This window comes from Apium graveolens, chromosome 7 (assembly GCF_009905375.1).
Source record: "Apium graveolens cultivar Ventura chromosome 7, ASM990537v1, whole genome shotgun sequence".
Classification (NCBI taxonomy): Eukaryota; Viridiplantae; Streptophyta; class Magnoliopsida; order Apiales; family Apiaceae; genus Apium; species Apium graveolens.
In genome coordinates, this window is record NC_133653.1 from 227047141 (window position 1) to 227065081 (window position 17941).

Below are 17941 nucleotides of genomic sequence, written 5' to 3' on the forward strand. Positions count from 1 at the left end.
TTTTGCTCAGCCTGCTAAACCCTATTCTGTCTTCTGCACACACACATTTATTCTGCTGTCTTTCTTCAATTCTCTCTCTGCCAACATACTTTCTCTCTCTTCAATCTGAGGAGAGAGAGAGAGAGAGAACCCCATTTCATATAAACCTTCAATTCTTCCTTGTTCATCAATACCAATCAAGAAAGGTAATCTTTTTATATAAAGTTCATATCTTTATACATAAAGTTCATTTCTTTTTGTGTTTTTATATTTAAAGTTCACTTCTTTCTGTGTGTATATGATCCTTTGAGTATTGTTCATATCATATATGTTTGTGTAGTCATATATTTGGGATTTTTGGTTGACTTTGTAAGTGATTGATTGGTTTTTGTATATTGATTGAAGTAAATATTTTGGGTTTTGGGTTTTAAGTATATTGATTTGGGAACAAAATGGGGAAGCCAATTGGGAAGAAAAAGGTTTCAGAAGGGAATGTGAAGCATAACAAAGTTTCGGATCGAAACTCAAAATTATTTGATGAAGACACTGCTGTATTTATTAATTTGTCCCAAGAGTATAAGGAAGAAGGCAATATGTTGTTTCAAAAGCATGATTATGAAGGTGCTATTTTGAAGTATGAAAAGGCTCTTAATTTGCTTCCCAAGAATCATATTGATATTGCATATTTACGGAGTAATGTGGCTGGTTGTTTTATGCAAATGGGGTTGGCTGAGTATCCGAGGGCGATAAATGAATGTAATTTGGCACTTGAAGTTGCTCCGAAGTATAGTAAAGCTTTGTTGAGGAGAGCTAAATGTTACGAGGGCTTGGATAGGCTTGATTTGGCTTTGAGGGATGTTAACTATGTTTTGAGTATGGAACCGAATAATCTTCTGGCGTTGGAAATTATGGATAAGCTGAAAAAGACTCTTGAGCAGAAGGGCTTATCGACTGAAGACAAAGAAATGGTCTCACCCCCTGAATATGCGGAACCTAATGTAAACAGGGTTTGGAAAGACAATAGAAAGAAAAAGGGAAGGCAGCAGAACAGTAAACAGAAGAAGAACAGCATTAAGGAAAAAGAAGCGAAGATTAAGAATAAGGATGCTAAGATTGAGATGAAGAAGAATGAAGACATTGAGAGAAAAATGGCAGAGGTTAAGGTTGTTGTGGATGAAAAAATTAGCACCACGGAGGACAAAGTGGTGACAAAACCTGTGAAATTGGTTTATGGAGAGGATATAAGGTTTACACAGTTGCCGGTTGAATGTGGCATTCGACTGGTGAGGGACATAGTTCAGGATCGATTCCCTTACATGAAGGGTGTACTTATTAAGTATAAGGATACAGAAGGTGATTTGGTCACTATCACAACAACAGATGAATTGAGGTTAGCTGAAGCATCATCTGGTCCTCTTGGCTCGTTGAGGTTATATATTGTCGAAGTGAGTCCAGAGAAAGAACCTGGTTATGAAAGAATGGATGATAAAGCAGAGGTGGAAAATGTCAATAGTAAACCGAGGAATGTTGAAGGGAATGTTGGTGTAGGTAAAGCGAGAGAGATGGAGGATGGGCCAAGTTGTGTGGAAGACTGGATTGTCCAGTTTGCACGGCTCTTTAAGAATCATGTCGGCTTTGATTCGGATTCATATTTGGATCTTCATGAGCTAGGGATGAAACTTTACTCGGAAGCTATAGAGGAGACTGTTACAAATGAAGACGTCCAAGGACTTTTTGAAATGGCCGCAGACAAGTTTCAAGAAATGGCTGCTTTGTCCTTATTCAATTGCGGAAATGTTCACATGAACAAGGCAAGGAAGTGTGTGTTCTTTGGAGAAGATAGTTCCAGTGATACAATAACGACACAGGTAAAAATTGCATATGAATGGGCAAAAAAAGAATACAAGATGGCAGGAATGAAGTACGAAGAAGCTGTACAAATAAAATCTGATTTTTATGAAGGTCTTCTTGCACTTGGATTGCAACAGTTTGAACAGGCAAAACTCTCGTGGTATTTTGCAATAGGCAACAAAATTGATCTTAAAACTTGGCCTTCTATTGAGGTCCTGGACTTGTACAACAAGGCTGAAGACAGCTTGGACCGAGGCATGCAGATGTGGGAGGAGCTGGAGGAACAACGTTTAAATGGTCTTTACAAAGCAGATAAGTACAGAGTTGACTTGAACAAAATGGGGTTGGATGGTCTAGTTAAAGAGGTATCCGCAGATGAAGCAGCAGAGCAGGCCGCAAACATGGGATCCCAAACATACCTATTATGGGGCACTGTACTGTATGAGCGCTCCATTGTGGAATTCAAGTTGGACTTGCCTACTTGGGAGGAATGTCTGGAGGTGGCAGTTGAGAAGTTTGAACTTTCCGGAGCATCCCAAACAGATATAGCTGTAATGATAAAGAATCATATCTCCAATGGAGAGGCCCTGGAAGGTAACACATACATACAGACATATGATTGATATATCTTTAATTTGTCATGAAGTTAAAAGTTTAAGAATACTGGTTACATTGCAGGTTTCGGGTTCAAAATTGATGAGATTATCCAGGCATGGAATGAGATGTATGATGCAAAAAGATGGCAAACTGGAGTCCCTTCCTTTCGTCTGGAACCAATGTTTCGCCGCCGAGTTCCAAAGCTTCATTCTGTATTGGAGCATGTTTCGTTATTTTGCACAACTGATGATTCTACACAATAGTGGGGCAAGCATCAGTATTTTCCTTTGTTGCTGCAAAGTTTTGTTTCAGTTGAAACAGGTATAATCTGCTATTTGTTCTTCTTAAAGTATATTGTTTTGGTAGTTACGGTCCATTTGAATTGGTGTTAAATACTTGTCTTAAAAAGTTTCAGCAGTAGCATGCAGCACTGAACTTCTTTTACTAGCAGACAGTAATCTATAAACTGTTGAAGGATGTAGGGGATTATTAAAAGTCTTATATTTGACTTCCACTACCTTATCTCTAGCCTTTCAGTCAGATGTATATTGGTGGGATAACCAAAATGATTTGGACAAAGCTTGATTGTTTTGCAAAAATGTTTCATTCAACAAATTTCCTATTTCTGCTTGACTTTATCGTATAACAGAGGGACCAATATTTATAAGCATCGTGGTCAACTTACTAGACAGATGGTGCATCTATTTTTCTTTACTAAGCAAACTGCAACTGTACTATGATTTTCTTGTACCTTTCCCAACTTGTAAAACCTAAACAAGGACAATTAACATAATTATTATAATGCTATTCCAACTCAGGTATGAAGTGTTGTACACAACCATTGTTGTCACGGCACTCGACTAGTCGACTAGTCGGTTTGAGAAAATCGACTGGAGAGGTCGACTTGCAAATTGTCGACTAGTCGGTCGACTAATGCTCGACTTATCGACTAGTCGGTCGAAAAGTGCAAAATCCAATCAAAATTTGAAATGAAAATTTCAAAAAACCTACTCAACAAAAGCAATAATCAACATGCTAACCTCAGTCAGTTTATATATCTTTTTGTGTGTGTTTATGTATGTTTAAATTTATTAAAACTGAATATACATGTATTTAGTTTATATACCGATACAATTAGCATATTTATGCGTGGAAAAAAAGATATGTTTGTAATTAACATATTCTATTTTGTGATTGATAAAAATAAGAATATGGGAACGTTAGGATTTTGTTGTAGGAAACCACATATATAAGATATGTATTATTATATATTATTTAATTAATTAATATTAATTTGTCGACTAGTCGTATTTGTCGACTAGTCTATGACTAGTCGTAGACGACTAGTCGACAAGCTAGACCTCCATCAACTCGACTCGACTTGTCCACATGACAACCATGTACACAACACATATCCTAGTGTCAGACTCGGAAAATCTGAAAATTGGGGACTTGGGAATCCTGTCCTATATTTAGACACGGTCACACGGGTATGGAGACACGAAAAACACATGTTAATAAACAAGGATGGTATATAGATACCCCTACAAAAAATAATACTGAAACTAAGATCAAACATGATTTTGTAGTGGACTTTTCTAATCAGGCACCTTCTCTGCTTGTTTTCAATACTGCTTCCTTTTTTCCTTTTCATTTTTCTCTGTATTTCATTGTAAAGTAAACACCTATGTGGTTTTTAAGTTGGACGAAGTAGTTACATTTCAGTTTACACGAAATAAGTGTCGTGTCCAAGTGTACATGGATACGTCGACCTAAACAGAAGGGTCGGAGTAACATAATTCAGCAGAATTAAATTTCTTCTCAGAAACCTTTACTTTATATTTGAATCAAAGAATTTTTTTTACCGGTTATTCCTTTTAATTGGAAATATACAGTAGTTGTTAGGTTGATCAACTAACTACCTTCATGTTTTGCCTGTATATAATATGTTAAATTTTTAAATCTCAAGACGATTATAAATTACCCCCACCCCCTGCGAAATTTCTGGTTCGACCACTGTATACAATTAGAAAGGCAGTCAAAATGTCCAGGGTCTTGGTGGTTTAGTATAATAGTTTACATAGTCACATAGATGATACAGCCAACTGCTTATATATGTTGACTTATGTCAGGAATCAGGATTTTAGCTTAGATCCCTAGTTCATGGACTTCCATAGTGAATATTGAAGAGATTTAGTAGTTATCTTAGACAAGGAGCATAACACGTGTTCAGTGATAATAGGTTTAATGTAGCAGTTGAAATCCTGTAAAGAAGATACTAAAGCACTCGCAACTACATTGAAACTTACACCTTAAAACGAACACTTTTAACTTCTGAAACGTCCAGAAGCGTTCATGTTACTATTTCAGTCAAGTCTTGGCAAACTTAATTTTTCTTTTCAATGTTTTTTCTTGTTTATGTTGCGGTCTGAACTATGTGATTGTTAGATTGTCTAGTGTTTTCTTTTTCTAGTTTATGTGATGGATTGAGTTGTTTGTATTGGTTAAAATTTTAGTTAAATTTTCATAATTTGTGAAAAGGTTCAAGTGCTTATTTAAGCCGACTGTTTAATGTGAACTGGATAGAGGATAATGAATACATTCCCTTTACTAAACCTCAACTGTATCCTTGAGTCTTCATTTCACTATGATTAACTCAATCTTTATCGTGAGTGAACCATATGTTCAATGTTTATTGCAGGTATGTTGATTGTTGTACCTCTACAGCTGTTTGCTTTTGGAAGCAATATACAGGACATTGTTTGTTATGATGATTTTGGATGGAAAACAAGTTATATATCTACAGCCACGTTGTATCTCTTAATTTTAGTAAATTATTTGGGGTTTGATTCTGGCGATGCTACAAAAAGGAGGCAAGATTTGGGCATCAAATTCTTTTGTATACTGTTTCATATATCAAAAACACGATTGGTTCTCATTATCATGTAAAGTTGAATGGTTTGTCATTCACTGGGGGGGGGGGGGGTATCATTATTTGTTAAGATGGATACTTATTTTGTTCTGCTGGGAAACTAGATTAAACTGAGACTTGTTTGTGTCTTGTAACCAAAGTGTTGGCAGTTATTAAACTCAGCATTTGTATTATGACAATTTTGGAGCATTTTGCTCGATATTTAGTATTGTTCCAATGTTGTTGGTCAACTTGTCTGAATAAGCATTTTACCTTGTATAAATAGAATCGATATACAGAAGAAGGATTAGAATGTAGCACTAGCTGTGATTGATTTCCGGGCCTCGTTTGAAAAAGCAACAATGAGTGTATCGAGTTGGACGACGAATATGAGTGTTACGAGGGGAGGGATATATAGCTTTGGGATGGTTGATGACATGACACAAGGGATATATAGTTTTGGTCATTCAACTCACTCAAAATTTGTAATTAGTTCATCAAATTTGAAGAGATTTTGTCACATCTTTATATTCTTAAAAATTTGAAACGCCATTTGAAATTCGAGGAGTGCAGTAGTGCACGCGTTCTTTGTACTTTCTTTTATTGAAACATGGTTCACATTTCTATAAAACTATTCTCTGGATTAGAATTTCATATTTAATAAGTATTCAAACAATAATCTCAATTCTATTAATGTAAACAAACTTTATACACGATTTATGAAACTTACAGCCGGTGTATTGGAACAAAATTATACCTGTTTCATCCTTTTTTTAATTCTCATACTTGCAAAAAAACATACACATTAAGCAATATTTAATTCTTTATTTTATTTTCATGTTTACCCGTATCTATTGTATTTAATTATATAGTGATAAGTGTCTATATTAATTTTATAGTCTACAACTATAAATATAAGACCATGGATGAAAAAAAAACTCTATAAAAATGCAAATGAGAAATGTGACAGTTATAAGGATAATTATTTATTTATTTTTTTTATAAATGTGACAACTAAAAAATGACTGGATAGTAATTTTAGGAAACATTACAGATTTGTTTTGTGTACTTATAAGCTGGTAGACAAAAATTGAACAAAATAAAATTAATACTTATTATTACAGTTAAATACAATCACAACAATAGTCACTTTTCTCAGGGTGCCAATTACATTTACCCCGTAATTGGAATTTGTGTTTGCAGTAGCTATAACAATCAGAATCCTTTTTGCATAATACGATACACATTGGATCTGTCAAAAAACATATAGATGATAATTAGTGTCGCAAAACACAACACAAAACGAAAGTTTACATATATTTCGTCATTTCTTTCGGTACTCGTTCGAATAAAATTCAATTAATGAAATTCAAGAAACATAAGAGAAAATTTACCCGAATAATCAAGATGGACAGAAGCACCCGTATGCTCTCTAGCATTAGAAATGGTAGCCATACAAAGGATTAACAGAAGGAACCCCACAATCTTTGAAGAATACATGCTCTTTACTTTGAGGTTGTGTAATTTCGAGATTAATGTACAATTTATTATTTTGAGCTATCTGGTTTTTTATAGGCATATTATTATGTGATCAATATCACTATCCAAAATAAATATAGATCGTTTTGATACTTTACAAGTTTTTTTTAAGTATATTCATTTTTAAAATAAGAGATATTACTAGATATTAGGGTTGTCAAAAAAATCTGATATTCATTCGAAATATGTGCATTTGTATTAGAGAAAAACGGATAATATCCATTATTAGCTATGGACCCAACAAGGCCCACCGACCGAAAACCCATTAGACGACCATACTACTGGGCCGAATGCCCAACATGCGTAGAAATCGAAGGCTCACAGAGAGCCTCAGGCCGATGCCCATATTTCCTCCGACCGTTGGGATCAGGCAATTATAATGCCCTCTTTCTCCTCCTCTCCATTAATGTGTAATGGATGAACATTAATGAGCAAATCGGGTATAAAACCCCTTAAAAGTAATAAATAAAAAACATATACTCATTCTCTCAAACACTCTCTACTTTTCTTGTATTTTTTTAACCCACTCTACATCCAGAATCCTATCTCACACTGGAGGTGAATCGGGGGGGGGGACAATCCCTCGCATTATCTTTCCTTTCAGGTCGCAACCAAAGGTAGTTTCTGATTGGCCGAAGCCCGTTCATTCGTTCCGAAGGAATCTGGGCGTAACATTTGGCGCCGTCTGTGGGACTACAAGAATCACTAACGAGGTATCGAGACAATGACAAACATAGTTTCTGAGCAAACGCCACCACCTGGTTTCTCTCCACACGATGTGGTGCAGACGTCCACCCTGGATGCCGATGAAGTCATCAAACTGACTCCCAAAGAAGAAGCCTTGCTCCTAATGATCCGAGCAGAAAAGTTAGCTGCGGAGAAGGGCAAGGAAAAAGATGGTCAAGCTGGAAAGCAGAAAAGTCAGATGCATAATTATAGTTATCACCTTGAGACGCAGCTTGTTGGTAAAATTTCAGGTGCTTTGTCAGAGCAAGTCCAATGCAATGCTATAAATTGTGTCATTTCTATAATTTAAAACTATTTACTAAAAATTGTAATTTCAAAGAGGTATTATATATCCTTGGATGTAAATGTGCATAAATAGATCCGTCATTTTAAATTTGAAATCAATGATACATTTATGCATGCATGTCAAATCATCAAGTAATCACAAATGATATGCATAGTGTTGAACTTTATATAAAATTTCGAAGAGAGACAAAAATTGGTTAAAGTAAGAATTATTTGGATGCAAAATGCAATTAGCATTAGAGTTGAAGTTTTGTTTTTTTTAAAAAATATACTTTTTGGTGCCAAATTATGGCATTAACTATAATTATTTTACATAATTGTATTGAATTTGCTCTAAGAACTACTCCAGCAATCTCCATCTATAAACAACAATATTATTTAATAACCTATTAACCATTTAAAATATAAAAATATTCATTTGCTTCACCAATGTTCCTCAAATTCACTCTCTGTTTATTACTTTCAATATATTATGTGCAGATTCAAATGTGTTTCAACATCCAAAGATTACTTTTTTACTAACAAAAATGAAATGAGGAGGATGAAACACACCTCATTCTTGAGAAAAGATTTGAAGCTCTTAAAGTTTTAAAGGATGATTACGAATCTTGAAGGGCTTTTTGGTGATAAGTTCGTTAAAAATTAGCTAAGGAGTGTGTATAAAGAAGTGGCGGGATTCGTTCTAAAATTGTTTTTTGCTTATATATATATTCTCTCTCTCTCTCTCTCTATATATATATATATATATATATATATTTTGAGAGATTGAGAATCATGATTTAATCAGTCACTTATTTGTTTATGTATGTTTAAGGACATTAAAGTATATCCAATTACGTTAGCTATATTTATTAGCTAAAATATAATAAAATACTGGTTAGCTAAATTATAGGTAACCAAAAAGGTGTTTTTCTCCAACCACGTTAACTATAACTGTTAGCTATATTTGAAAAATAATATTTTACTAATTTTTTCAAATTCAAATTTATAACGGCTATATAACAACGTGCATATTCGAACAATTTTATTATAACAGCTATATTCTAATGGCTCTATTACAACAACTCTATTTCATTTTTTAATAAATAGACCATGTAATTGAGAACTGAAGAACACACAAATTATATTTATTTTTCATTATAAAATTCAATAAAATGGAAAACTCTATGCGAATTATTAAAGAGATAATGCAGGCGGAAGAAGAAGCTGAAGCAATGATGACGATGGCCGATTCTGTTCACCTTGACGTCAAAGAGAAAATTCAGTCGCACGTCATGGGGGATCTATAATGAACCACCGTGTGTCATTGATCGCAATAGATAAGAAGGGCAAAATAGATTGTCTCATGATTATTTTTCAGTTAATCCCACATATACAGAAGCGCAATATCGCCGAAGATTCAAGATGAGTCGATCATTGTTACTATGAATGGAAGAAGCAATTACAGTTCTAGATAATTATTTTATCCAAAGAATTGATGTTGTGGGTGCTCGTGGATTATCATCTCTTCTGGAAAATGACAGTTGCATTGAGAATGCTTGCTATGGAACAGCCGCTGATGCTATTGATGATTATGTAAGAACTGGTGAAAGTACAGCAATAGAGAGTCTAAAAAAATTTGCTAAAGCAGTCGTCAATATATTTGGTACTGAATATTTGATACGGCCAAATGGTAGAAACATGGCTAGATTATTGGCAGAAAATGAAGCACGTGGAATGTTGGGCAGTATTAATTGTATGCACTGGAAGTGGAAAAATTATCCAACCGGATGACAAGATATGTATACTGGTCATATTCATGAACCAACCATCATTTTAGAAGCAATAGCTTCTAAAGACCTTTGGATTTGGCATTCTTTCTTTGGATTGTCGGGATCGTTAAATGCTATTAATGTATTAGATCGATCTGATTTATTTAACGACTTGGCAGAAGGTCGTGGACCTAATGTGAGGTATACCGTCAACTGGAATGAGTATAATATGGTATATATCTTGCCGACAGTATATATCCTTCTTCGCCAACTTTTGTCAAAACTATTTCAAAACCTCAAGGTAACAAAACAAATATTTTACAAATGCACAAGAATCTGTTAGAAAAGATGTTGAAAGGGCATTTGGAGTGTCGCAATCTCGATTTTTTACGATTCGTGGACCATCACGATTTCGGGATGTGGGTACAATAAAATATATTATGACATCCTGCATAATTATTACACAACATGATCGTGAAAGATAAAAGAGATTCATCTATTAAAGAGGAACACTATGACACAGATGTTGAAATACCTTTTGTTACTCCGGATCACAGTTGCCCAAATAATTTAAGAGAATTCAACAAGTACATCAATAAATTCTAGATAAACAAGTACATGTTCATTTGTAAAATGATTTTGTAGAGTATTTTTGGCAGATCTATGGTGGTGACATTAATTGAACCTTAGATCTCTGTTTGCTATCAATGTTCTAAATTTGTATTTGCATTTCCATTGTTTTTTATTTGCTTTCGTATTTGATCTATAATTTCATTGCTTATCTACTTTGTAATTTACTTTTTTATTTTCAATTGTAATTCATTTTTGAAAGAGATATGTCCTAAGTCCAATCATGTATGAGGATTTAGGAATAACTTTTATGTAATCTGTTTTGATTTCATTGATATTAATAAAAGGCTTGTTTTGTTTTTATTGCGGGCTCTATCTATTTAAATGTTTAAATAAGATATACCACAGTTTAGAGTAAAGCTTTTTATGGATTGTGATGAGATCATAATAATGAGACCTAAAAGATTTTAACTCTAAACTTAAATAATTCCTGGTCGTAGGATTACTAACTGGTAATTAATAATCCGCAAAGATCGGTACATACTATGTTTGCTTCATTATGAAGGATGTCTGTTCTCATAGACATTTGTGTGGTGACACTATAGCTAATATGTAGGTGCTTATTATAGAATAAGTTCACTGAAGATGACTCACACAGCTGAACAACTGATGGAGTTCACTCATGTGTCAGCAGTTGTTCACATAGTTATAGTTGTACAAGTATCCTTAGACTTGAGGTCTCATAGTCATCTTGTGTACATTGAACTATGCTTTGGTTAAGTTCTTAGTCTCAAGGGACAATTATAAGGGCTCTACTGGGTATAGGAATTTGTACACGAAGATAGTGTATGATCAATAAAGGATCTACCCCTTCCAGTGTAGGAAGAGAATGTTCAATGCTGATCCACTTATGTTAGTTCAGGAATCTCTGGCCAGAGTGAATGAAAGTAGAAAGGAGTTTCTAATTTACATTAAATAGAACTAAACATAGTGAATGGGAAAGCGAGTGATTAAATAAGATAGGCTTGACACAAGTTCCATGCCTTGTATTTAATCGTGACATTGCAGGGTAGAAGGAATTGATTGTACGGTAACTACTCACTGAATAGGTTCTTGGTATTCTAATCAGTGAATTCGTATTATCCGGATAGTCGTGATATGCTGAGAAGTATCCCTCACGAATATTTAATGAATTAGAGAATTTATATAAATAATGATAAAATAGTTTTATTATTATTTATTTCTACTACCGGCTTAATATTGAACCTACAGGGTCACACCATAAAAGAGAATGATTTAATGGTGGAGGAATTAATTAATAATGGCTAATAATTATTTATTTATGAAATATATAATTAATTGGCAAATTTAATAATTGATTAAATGAGATTTAATTGATTATAAATTAATTAAGAAAAGGTTCTTAATATTGTTAATTAAGAATTTAATTTTTGGAAATTAAATTAGTGAGAGAATTATTTCTAAAGAGTTTAGAAAAAGGATTAATAATTAAAAGGTGTTTTAATTATTAGTGAGAATAATAAAGGGTTAATAATAATAATATTTTATGGGAAAATTTTCAGCTGAAAATTTTGCCTATAAATATACTATTATAAACCCTATTTTTGCCTCAACCAAAAAGATTTACAAAACCCTAATTCTCTCCATCTCCTCCTCCTTCATTACATGGTGGATACCGGTGGAGTGCTTCACACTTGAGGAAAAACTGCTAAGGATCTCCGTTCATCATTTTTGGATCGTCATTAAAGACCTCTTTCTTTCCATTAACGTAAAGCTTCTTAAGGTAAATATACTGAACTACGAATTAAATATTATTTTTCGCATGGATCCTCCGGAGGGTTTCGTTTTTTTAAGATTTAAATTTATGTTTTCGCTGCGTTTATGTGCTAAAAACCCTTCAATGGCATCAGAGCTACTTGCAAAAAGTTTTTAATTTGTTTATGTGTTTAACTGTTTTCGATATATGAGCATGTACGTGATTCGCCATGATTTGATGTTGATATAATATGCTTATATATGTATGGTTTTGAATATATGATATTCATGTGAGTTGTATAATCATAAGATGATTATGTAATCTGTATATATACTGATATATACATGATTTATGTTTGTTTTCATTATGAGAATCATATTAGATACGGATTCTGAATTGGCTGCTGCAGATTTGCTGAAATCTGGGTCTGGTGTCCGATTTATGCAAACGAATACCCTATTCCATAGGTAAACGAGCGTCTGAACAAAACTGATAGCTTTAGCTATCAGCGACTCGTCTGTAAGGCGTTTGATATCTTTTACTACCCGTAAACAGTGATTCTTCTTTTTCTGATTTGATCTGATTTTTCTGATTTTTTTTCATATTTTCTTTTTATGATTAGATCATGGATAATATGATAAGTTAAGATCATATTATGTGTTTTAACATGCTTTTATGTGTTGTATGAGCATGGTGGATGGTTATGGCCTTTCGACCTTAGTGTAATGGTTTTGGTTTTGGTTTTAAATACGACTTGCATGTCGTCAATCTTTGTAATCATAAATCTCGAATGTAACTCGAGTTATTGTAAGTTCATTAGATTAGTTTTACTTTCAGTCATGTAATGTAATTGAAGACTCAAGAAGGCTATCCAATGGAGGTGATACAAATAAGAAGATGAGGGATACAAGAAGTCTAAACAAAGAAGAAGACTTATGTAATAAGTAGTTGTATTTATTTCCATCACCATATTAGATTGACCTTGATCTTTATCATGAGCTTGATATAGATCACATAGGATGAGGCCATAACCAAACACATTTACTTTATTGAACTTTACATTTACTTGTTTATTTAATTTTATATATGAGATATATGCCTATGTTTATCATGCGATGATAGATTTAGGTGAACTTAAATCAATATAAGGCGTGCTCTAGAAAATCTAGAATAGGAATCGTTTCTTTCCTTAACAATAAATATTATGAATACGATCATGAGATTCTTGTGTTTATGAAACACGTAATTGAATATGAATTTTCAATATTGAGAGAGAGGATGATTCTGTCAACAACAGATTTCTATCTGTAAGAAAGGGTTATTAAGTGACACCTCTTGACAATGCTCCACCCGATCTGGGAATCATCTGATTATCGATTATTGATTTGAAATATTTAATTTAAAAGGAAGAATCTCTTTATAATATGATTATGATTGTAACGTAATATAATCCCTCTAAAATTAAATAATATCAAGTAGTAATTGGCCAATGACACAACGGGCTTGTGTCGGTCATAGCCTTCCAACATGGTAGAAAGTGGTTCTTATTTTTAAATCATTGTCGTTTCGTGCTACAGCCGAGGGCTTTGATTTTGAAATAAGAAATACTTGTCTATTACATAGAGATGTGTACATTGAATTAGAATCTAAAGGTCGGTACGTGCTACAGCCGTGGGTCGTTGGAGACTGATTCAATTGTACGAAATGTTAGGTTAGACTTGACTTAGAATATCGAGTTTGTCGTGCCACAGCCGTGACTCAATTATTCAAGAGGCTAAACTTATATTAGGGAATAACATAAGATGTAATTGACAAGAGTTGTCTGGCTATTGAACATCACATGACGTTTCGTGCCACAACCGAGGTTGTGTGATGGAACGTAGGATCCCTATTCCCACTAGTATTTTGAATGCTTAATTTTCACTTAGGGGGTTGAAAAAATTAGATAAACTAGTGGGAGATACTCATGAATAAAGACCCGATTCATATAGTGCTTTGAAATGAAATTGAATATTTGCTAAGTGTTGTTATGTGTTTATCATTTACAGATTTACTATATTCGTCATGTCTTCTGCACTATCACTCCGGAGCATACTAGATGCTCACAAGTTGACTGGTCCTAATTTAGTTGTTTGTTTTCACTGTAACAAGTTGGGGCACTGGAAGAGGAACTGCAAGGTTTACCTTGCAGAATTGAAGAAGAAGAAGGGTAGTAAGACTACCGCTTCTGATTCAGGCATGTTCATGATCGAAGTTAATATGTTACTAGGTCAAATTTCTACTTGGGTATTAGATACCGCCTGTGGTTCTCATATTTGCAATTCGTTGCAAGGACTAAAGGGAAGTAGGACTCTTGGAAAAAATGAGGTGATTCTACGTATGGGCAATGGAGCAAGGGTTGCGGCCATATTTGTAGGATCATTTAGTTTACATATGCCTACGGGCAAAACTATTATTTTGAATAATTGTTATTACATTCCCTCTATTGTGAGGAATATTGTTTCTATTCCTATGTTGGATGTGGATGGTTTTTCATTTATTATTAAGAATAATGAATGTTTTATCCTTAGATATAATGTTCTTTTTGGACGTGGCATTTTAAATAATGGTCTGTATGTATGTGACGTAGAGCATGATTTACTTCAGATTGAACAAACTAATAAAAAAAACGAGATGATGAAAATCTGACCTATTTATGGCACTGTAGGCTAGGTCATATTAGTGAAAATAGACTGCGGACATTGCATAAGGAAGGGTTACTTGACCCCTTTGATTTTGAATCATATCCTACATGCGAGTTTTGTCTATTGGGTAAAATGACCAAATCTCCATTTAGTGGACATGGAGAGAGGGCTGCAGATTTGCTAGGATTGGTACACACAGATGTATGTGGACCAATGTCTATGCAAGCCATGGGTGGATTTTCGTACTTCATTACTTTCATAGATGATAGATCTAGATTCAAATATGTGTATTTGATGAAACACAAGTCTGAAGCCTTTGAAAAGTTCAAAGAATATAAACATGAAGTGGAGAACAAACCAAACACAGTATTATAACTCTTCGATCAGATCGAGGTGGTAAATACTTGAATGGAGAGTTTCTAGATTATCTCAAAGAAAATGGTATAGTCTCCTAGTGGACTCCTCCATATACTCCACAGTTAAATGGGGTATCTGAAAGGAGAAATAGAACTTTGTTAGACATGGTTCGGTCCATGATGAGCTATGCGAATCTTCCAGTATTCTTGTGGGGTTATGCATTGGAAACCTCAGCATATTTACTGAATAAGGTGCCTTCCAAATCTATTCCTCAAACTCCATATGAGATATGGAAAGAAAGGAAATTGAGTCTTAAACACGTTAAGATTTGGGGATGTCCAGCTTATGTCAAGAAAGTTGACCCAGATAAGCTGGAATCTCGATCTGTAAAATGTAATTTTGTGGGATATCCTAAAGAGACTTTAGGGTATTACTTTTACACCGATCATCGGGTGTTTGTCTCCAGACATGCTACCTTCTTGGAAAAGCAGTTTATCCTTGAAGGAAACAGTGGGAGCAAAATTGAACTTGATGAAATTCAAGAAGCACAAACTACTACGGATCAAGTGAAAACACCTGTTCAGACTGAACAACCTTCTGTGGAACAGCCCATTCGTAGGACAGGGAGAGCGTCTCGCCAACCTGAGAGGTATTATGGCCTTGTCATTGAGAATGACAATGAGTTGTCAATCATTGATGATGACAACCCTGTGACCTATAATGAGGCTATGAGTAGTGTTGACTTAGAGAAATGGCATAGTGCCATGAAATCCGAAATGGAATCTATGTATACCAACCAAGTATGGACTCTGGTTGAGGCGCCTGAAGGTGTTAAGCCTATTGGGTGCAAGTGGGTATACAAAAGAATGATTGGAGCAGATGGGCAGGTGGAGACCTATAAGGCCAGGCTCGTGGCAAAAGGATTCAGACAAAGGCAAGGGATTGACTTTGATGAAACTTTTTTGCATGTAGCTCTGTTAAAATCAATTCGGATTTTGCTTGCGATTGCTGCTTACTACGACTATGAGATCTGACAAATGGACGTGAAAACGGCCTTCCTCAATGGGGAACTTGAGGAGGAAGTGTATATGACACAACCAAAGGGTTTTCTTTCCAAGGGAAATGAACACCTAGTGTGTAAGCTGCTGCGAACCATATATGGTTTAAGGCAAGCTTCTCGTAGATGGAACATCCGTTTGGATGAGACAATCAAAGAGTTTGGTTTTATAAAAAACATAGATGAACCATGTGTCTACAAGAAGGTTAGTGGGAGCGCGGTAACATTTCTTGTATTGTATGTGGATGACATACTTCTTATAGGAAATGATATACCGATGCTACAATCAGTCAAAGTATGGTTATCTAAGAACTTCACCATGAAGGACTTGGGAGAAGCATCCTACATTCTCGGTATGAAGATCTATAGAGATAGATCTAGAAGAATGATAGGTCTTTCCCAGGGTACATACATCCAGAAAGTGCTTAAAAGGTTTAGCATAGAAAACTCCAAAAGAGGTCTCATACCGATGAGCCATGGAGTGTCCCTTTCCGAAAAAATATCTCCTAAGACACCTGAGGAAAGAGAGCGTATGAGTAAGATTTTTTATGCTTCAGCAATAGGATCTATCATGTACGCGATATTGTGTACAAGGCCTGATGTTACTTATTCAATTAGTGTGACGAGCAGATATCAGTCCAGTCCAGGTGAAGACCACTGGAAATCAGTGAAAACATCCTCCAGTACTTGCGAAGGACTCAGGACATTTTTCTTGTTTTTGGTGGTGAATCTGAGTTGAAAATAGAGGGTTATACTGACTCTAGTTTTCAATCAGAAAGTGATAGCAAATCCATGTCAGGGTACGTGTTTACTCTGAATGGTGGTGCAATTTAGATTGTTGAAAGAGGAGATGTCAACGTCGAGAGAGTTGACACACATAACAACGTAGCAGACCCACTCACAAAGCCACTTTCTCAGAGTCACTTTGATCGTCATAAAGACAAGATGGGTATTAGATACCAGAGTGATTGGCTTTAGTACAGGTGGGAGATTGAAAGATATATGTCCTAAGTCCAATCATGTATGAGGATTTAGGAATAACTTTTATGTAATCTGTTTTGATTTCATTGATATTAATAAAAGGCTTGTTTTGTTTTTATTGCGGGCTCTATCTATTTAAATGTTTAAATAAGATATACCACAGTTTAGAGTAAAGCCTTTTATGGATTGTGATGAGATCATAATAATGAGACCTAAAAGATGATAACTCTAAACTTAAATAGTTCCTGGTCGTAGGATTACTAACTGGTAATTAATAATCCGCAAAGATCGGTACATACTATGCTTGCTTCATTATGAAGGATGTCTGTTCTCATAGACATTTGTGTGGTGACACTATAGCTAGTATGTAGGTGCTTATTATAGAATAAGTTCACTGAACATGACTCACACAGCTGAACAACTGATGGAGTTCACTCACGTGTCAACAGTTGTTCACATAGTTATAGTTGTACAAGTATCCTTAGACTTGAGGTCATTATAGTCATCTTGTGTACACTGAACTATGCTTTGGTTAAGTTCTTAGTCTCAAGGGACAATTATAAGGGCTCTACTGGGTATAGGAATTTGTACACGAAGATAGTGTATGATCAATAAAGGATCTACCCCTTCCAGTGTAGGAAGAGAATGTTTAATGCTGATCCACTTATGTTAGTTCAGCAATCTCTGGCCAGAGTGAATGAAATTAGAAAGGAGTTTCTAATTTACATTAAATAGAACTAAGCATAGTGAATGGGAAAGCGAGTGATTAAATAAGATAGGCTTGACACAAGTTCCATGTCTTGTATTTAATCGTGACATTGCAGGGTAGAAGAAATTGATTGTACGGTACCTACT

The 17941-nt window shown here is 34.7% G+C and overlaps 2 protein-coding genes across 4 annotated transcripts; both read left to right on the forward strand.

Moving 5' to 3' along the window:
- LOC141670554 (protein PHOX1) lies at window positions 1-5589 on the forward strand. Of its 3 annotated transcripts, none has more exons than XM_074476457.1 (4): window positions 1-185; window positions 385-2424; window positions 2509-2748; window positions 5129-5589. In XM_074476457.1, the coding sequence occupies exons 2-3, from the start codon at window positions 432-434 to the stop codon at window positions 2688-2690; spliced, it is 2175 nt and encodes a 724-aa protein (XP_074332558.1). In that variant the 5' UTR covers window positions 1-185; window positions 385-431; the 3' UTR covers window positions 2691-2748; window positions 5129-5589. The 3 variants fall into 3 exon arrangements, with proteins under 3 accessions (XP_074332558.1, XP_074332560.1, XP_074332557.1); XM_074476459.1 differs by having other exon boundaries at window positions 412-2424; XM_074476456.1 differs by having other exon boundaries at window positions 1-2424.
- Window positions 5590-9337: 3748 nt separating this feature from the next.
- Window positions 9338-10343, forward strand: LOC141674519 (uncharacterized). The gene is made up of 3 exons (XM_074481225.1): window positions 9338-9644; window positions 9810-9892; window positions 10320-10343. Exons 1-3 carry the CDS (start codon window positions 9338-9340, stop codon window positions 10341-10343), a joined length of 414 nt encoding a protein of 137 aa, XP_074337326.1.
- Window positions 10344-17941: the final 7598 nt, after the last annotated feature.

Coding starts and splice junctions, on each gene's coding strand:
- LOC141670554 (XM_074476456.1), top strand. CDS start 432: ATGGGGAAGCCAATTGGGAAGAAAAAGGTTTCAGAAGGGAATGTGAAG. Junction 2,425..2,508: donor CAATGGAGAGGCCCTGGAAG/GTAACACATACA, acceptor GTTACATTGCAG/GTTTCGGGTTCAAAATTGAT.
- LOC141674519 (XM_074481225.1), top strand. CDS start 9,338: ATGGAAGAAGCAATTACAGTTCTAGATAATTATTTTATCCAAAGAATT. Junction 9,645..9,809: donor AATGTTGGGCAGTATTAATT/GTATGCACTGGA, acceptor TTAATGTATTAG/ATCGATCTGATTTATTTAAC. Junction 9,893..10,319: donor ACTGGAATGAGTATAATATG/GTATATATCTTG, acceptor TATTTTTGGCAG/ATCTATGGTGGTGACATTAA.